Source organism: Poromitra crassiceps (genome assembly GCF_964638095.1).
Source record: "Poromitra crassiceps genome assembly, contig: HAP1_SCAFFOLD_1564, whole genome shotgun sequence".
Lineage (NCBI taxonomy): Eukaryota > Metazoa > Chordata > Actinopteri > Beryciformes > Melamphaidae > Poromitra > Poromitra crassiceps.
The window spans coordinates 25001-28258 of NW_028150848.1; the positions used below are offsets into that span (position 1 = coordinate 25001).

Sequence of the window (3258 nt, forward strand, 5' to 3'; positions counted from 1 at the left end):
GTTTAATGTTTTTTTTTGTATATGTCCGTGCCAAATAAACGAATAAAATAAAAATGAAATATTATTATTCATTAGCATGTTCCAACTCGGTAGCGTTGGGAGTAAAACCTCAGCGTATGTGGAGTTCAGTGAAGTGAACTAGCAGACAGACAGCAGTCTCTAATCTAAAAAGGGCCTAATTTGTGCAGACACACTAGTGGTCTTCCAGTGCATGGGTCCGGTATGCTGGATCCTGAAACTCATCATTACTACTTCCTGGCTGTGATGTCATCCGGCAGTTAATGACAGAGAGGAAGTGGAACAGTCGGCTGTGATGTCATCAGTCAGTTAATGACAGAGAGGAAGTGGAACAGTCGGCTGTGATGTCATCGGTCAGTTAATGACAGAGAGGAAGTGGAACAGTCGGCTGTGATGTCATCGGTCAGTTAATGACAGAGAGGAAGTGGAACAGTCGGCTGTGATGTCATCAGTCAGTTAATGACAGAGAGGAAGTGGAACAGTCGGCTGTGATGTCATCGGTCAGTTAATGACAGAGAGGAAGTGGAACAGTCGGCTGTGATGTCATCGGTCAGTTAATGACAGAGAGGAAGTGGAACAGTCGGCTGTGATGTCATCGGTCAGTTAATGACAGAGAGGAAGTGGGACAGTCGCCCCGAAATAACCGAGCCAGAAAGGGAGACAATGTTCAAAAGGCCTAACGAGCCATAAAGTGATGGCTCTGTCAGTCTGACTCATTGTGTTTAGAGGAGAAAAGTCAGTTTGACATCCGCAATATAACACCAAAGTTATAAATTGTTGTCCGTTATTGTCTTGGTTTTTAGTGATATAATGATGAAAAGGGGAGATAGTATTCTTCACCGAAAGCTAAATTAGAAGGTTTATAATGAACTGACATGAGCATCCATTCATTTAATTTACTGGTGACATCATGAACAATGAAGCGTATTTTATTTCAGACTTGAGCACAATGCACAAGACAACAGTATGAAAGCGAATGCAACCATCTCAACATCAAAGATACGACGACATGGACAAGATAGATATTTGTATTTTTTTGTTTATTTTGGCATTTCTTTCTTTTGCATTTATATTAAGCAAAGTGCATCTTATTTTCTTTTTCTCATCAACACATTGCACAATACATAAATAACGATGCATATAAAACGTCTTCATATTTACAAGTAATAATATATTTATATATAACATAAAATACATTTTTTTCTTCTTCTTTCTTCTTCTTCTTATCTTAATTAAATCTTAGTCATTTATTAAACAAAGTCCATCAGAATCGTATAGTTTCTTCTTCTTCTTTTAAACCTTTTTCTTCCGTTTTCATTTTGAACCCTCCGGAAACAAAAAAACGGGTAAAGTGGGGTGTATCATAGTCTGTGAGGGGGGAGAGAGAAGCAGGGGGGTGTGGAGGATGAGGAGGAGGACGACGATGAAGAAGAAGGTGGGCGGCTTGGCTTGCTGCTGCTATCGCGTGTTGAAGATGACCTCCAGCCAGCAGGGGCAGCTACTGATGAACTGTCTGGTGTAGCACTGTCCCCAGCCTTTCACGAAGCTGATCTGGACCGTGAAGCCCGTGCGCGGCTGCTGCGTGAACTCGTGGTCGTTGGGCCGCTGCAGGCTGCCCGCCTTGTCAAAGTCAAAGGCCTTGATGGAGAAGCCGGGGAACACCTTGTGCACCAGCAGCGCGCGCGAGTCCGGGTTGTCCAGTGTGGCCGACTTGATGAAGATGGGGTAGCAGCTGCGGTTGTAGACCCACACGCCGTCGGGCTCGCGCGTCAGCTGGATGCCGTAGCCGATCTTGGAGCGCACCATCTGCACCAGCTGCGACTTGTTGTCGGAGCAGAGCTGGCCCAGACAGAAGCCGTTCCCCTGAGGTAGGTCATAGAAGATGTCCAGCGAGGGCTCCTGGACCGAGTAGAGGCGCCCCACGCGGGTCTTCTCCTCCCAGTACGCCACCACGCACCAATGGGCCCGCTCGCCCGACTCCTGCAACGCCAGGGAATCTGAGGGAGAGAGAGAGAGAGAGAGATGTTACACCTCTGGAACGGTGCACAAGTAAAACATGACATCATTCTGACTTTAGAGGACAACATGAAATAAGAAGACAGACAGACAGACAGACAGACAGACAGACAGACAGACAGAAAGAAAGAAAGAAAGAAAGAAAGAAAGAAAGAAAGAAAGAAAGAAAGAAAGAAAGAAAGAAAGAAAGAAAGAAAGAAAGGAGAAGAGGAAGACGGTGGATGAGAGTGCTTGTGATTTGGGACTTGTGATGATTTGGGATGATTTGGGACGGCTCAGTTACAGATCGACTAAAACCTTCAAATGTCACCGCAGTGAAAAGCGAAAGATGACTTAAACAGAAACATGCTTCTTCTCCACAGCCTCTCTCTTCTCTTGCGTATCCCAGCAGAGTTTGGGAATCTGGGAGTTTTGCCTCGAGGCAAAGAGCCCAAACTAAAACAAACTTAATTTGTGCCATCCAGGAAAAGCGTGTTTGGAATTTGTGGACTTCAGAGACAAGAGGAGGAGCACGTCTGAGACGCTGGCAGGCCAGCGTCCACAGCACAGCGCCATGTTTGCCTAAGCATTAAAACGCTTATCTTCTGTCTGGCCCCCGCTGTATTTCTGTAGCGGCGCGGCTAACAATGTTCTGACGTCAAGAAGAACCATAAATCTCTCGCAATCGTCTCGCTGCAGCAGCTTGCTTCACTCTGCTGCAGGAAATGAGAAGGGAGCATTTCGTTAATACGCTAAGGCGCGTCCGGGGAATAACGGTGAACTCTTGTGTCCGTGCAAAACACACAGGGCAACACGTTCTAAGTCCAAACTCTAGAAACGTACAGGAACCATTTAACACACACAGATTAACAACAAGCAACTAGACCTGAAACTACCAAGTAACTCCCTTCCATTCCAAGGTGCAGCACATAAACCATAACCTTTAGCTGGAGCAGTGGCTGTAAACGGACAGACCCTGGTAACCTTTAGCTGGAGCAGTGGCTGTAAACGGACAGACCCTGGTAACCTTTAAGCTGGAGCAGTGGCTGTAAACGGAAAAGACCCTAGTAACCTTTAGCTGGAGCAGAGTGGCTGTAAACGGACAGACCCTGGTAACCTTTAGCTGGAGCAGTGGCTGTAAACGGACAGACCCTGGTAACCTTTAGCTGGAGCAGAGTGGCTGTAAACGGACAGACCCTGGTAACCTTTAGCTGGAGCAGTGGCTGTAAACGGAAAAGACCCTGG

The 3258-nt window shown here is 46.3% G+C and overlaps 1 protein-coding gene across 1 annotated transcript; it reads right to left on the reverse strand.

The window, feature by feature from the left end:
* Positions 1–1071: 1071 nt before the first annotated feature.
* On the reverse strand, positions 1072–2015 carry LOC310771953 (mothers against decapentaplegic homolog 7-like; the record flags this gene model as incomplete). The annotated part of the gene is made up of 1 exon (XM_083664446.1): positions 1072–2015. A coding segment is annotated over one exon (539 nt), but the record flags the coding sequence as incomplete, so codon positions are not given.
* Positions 2016–3258: the final 1243 nt, after the last annotated feature.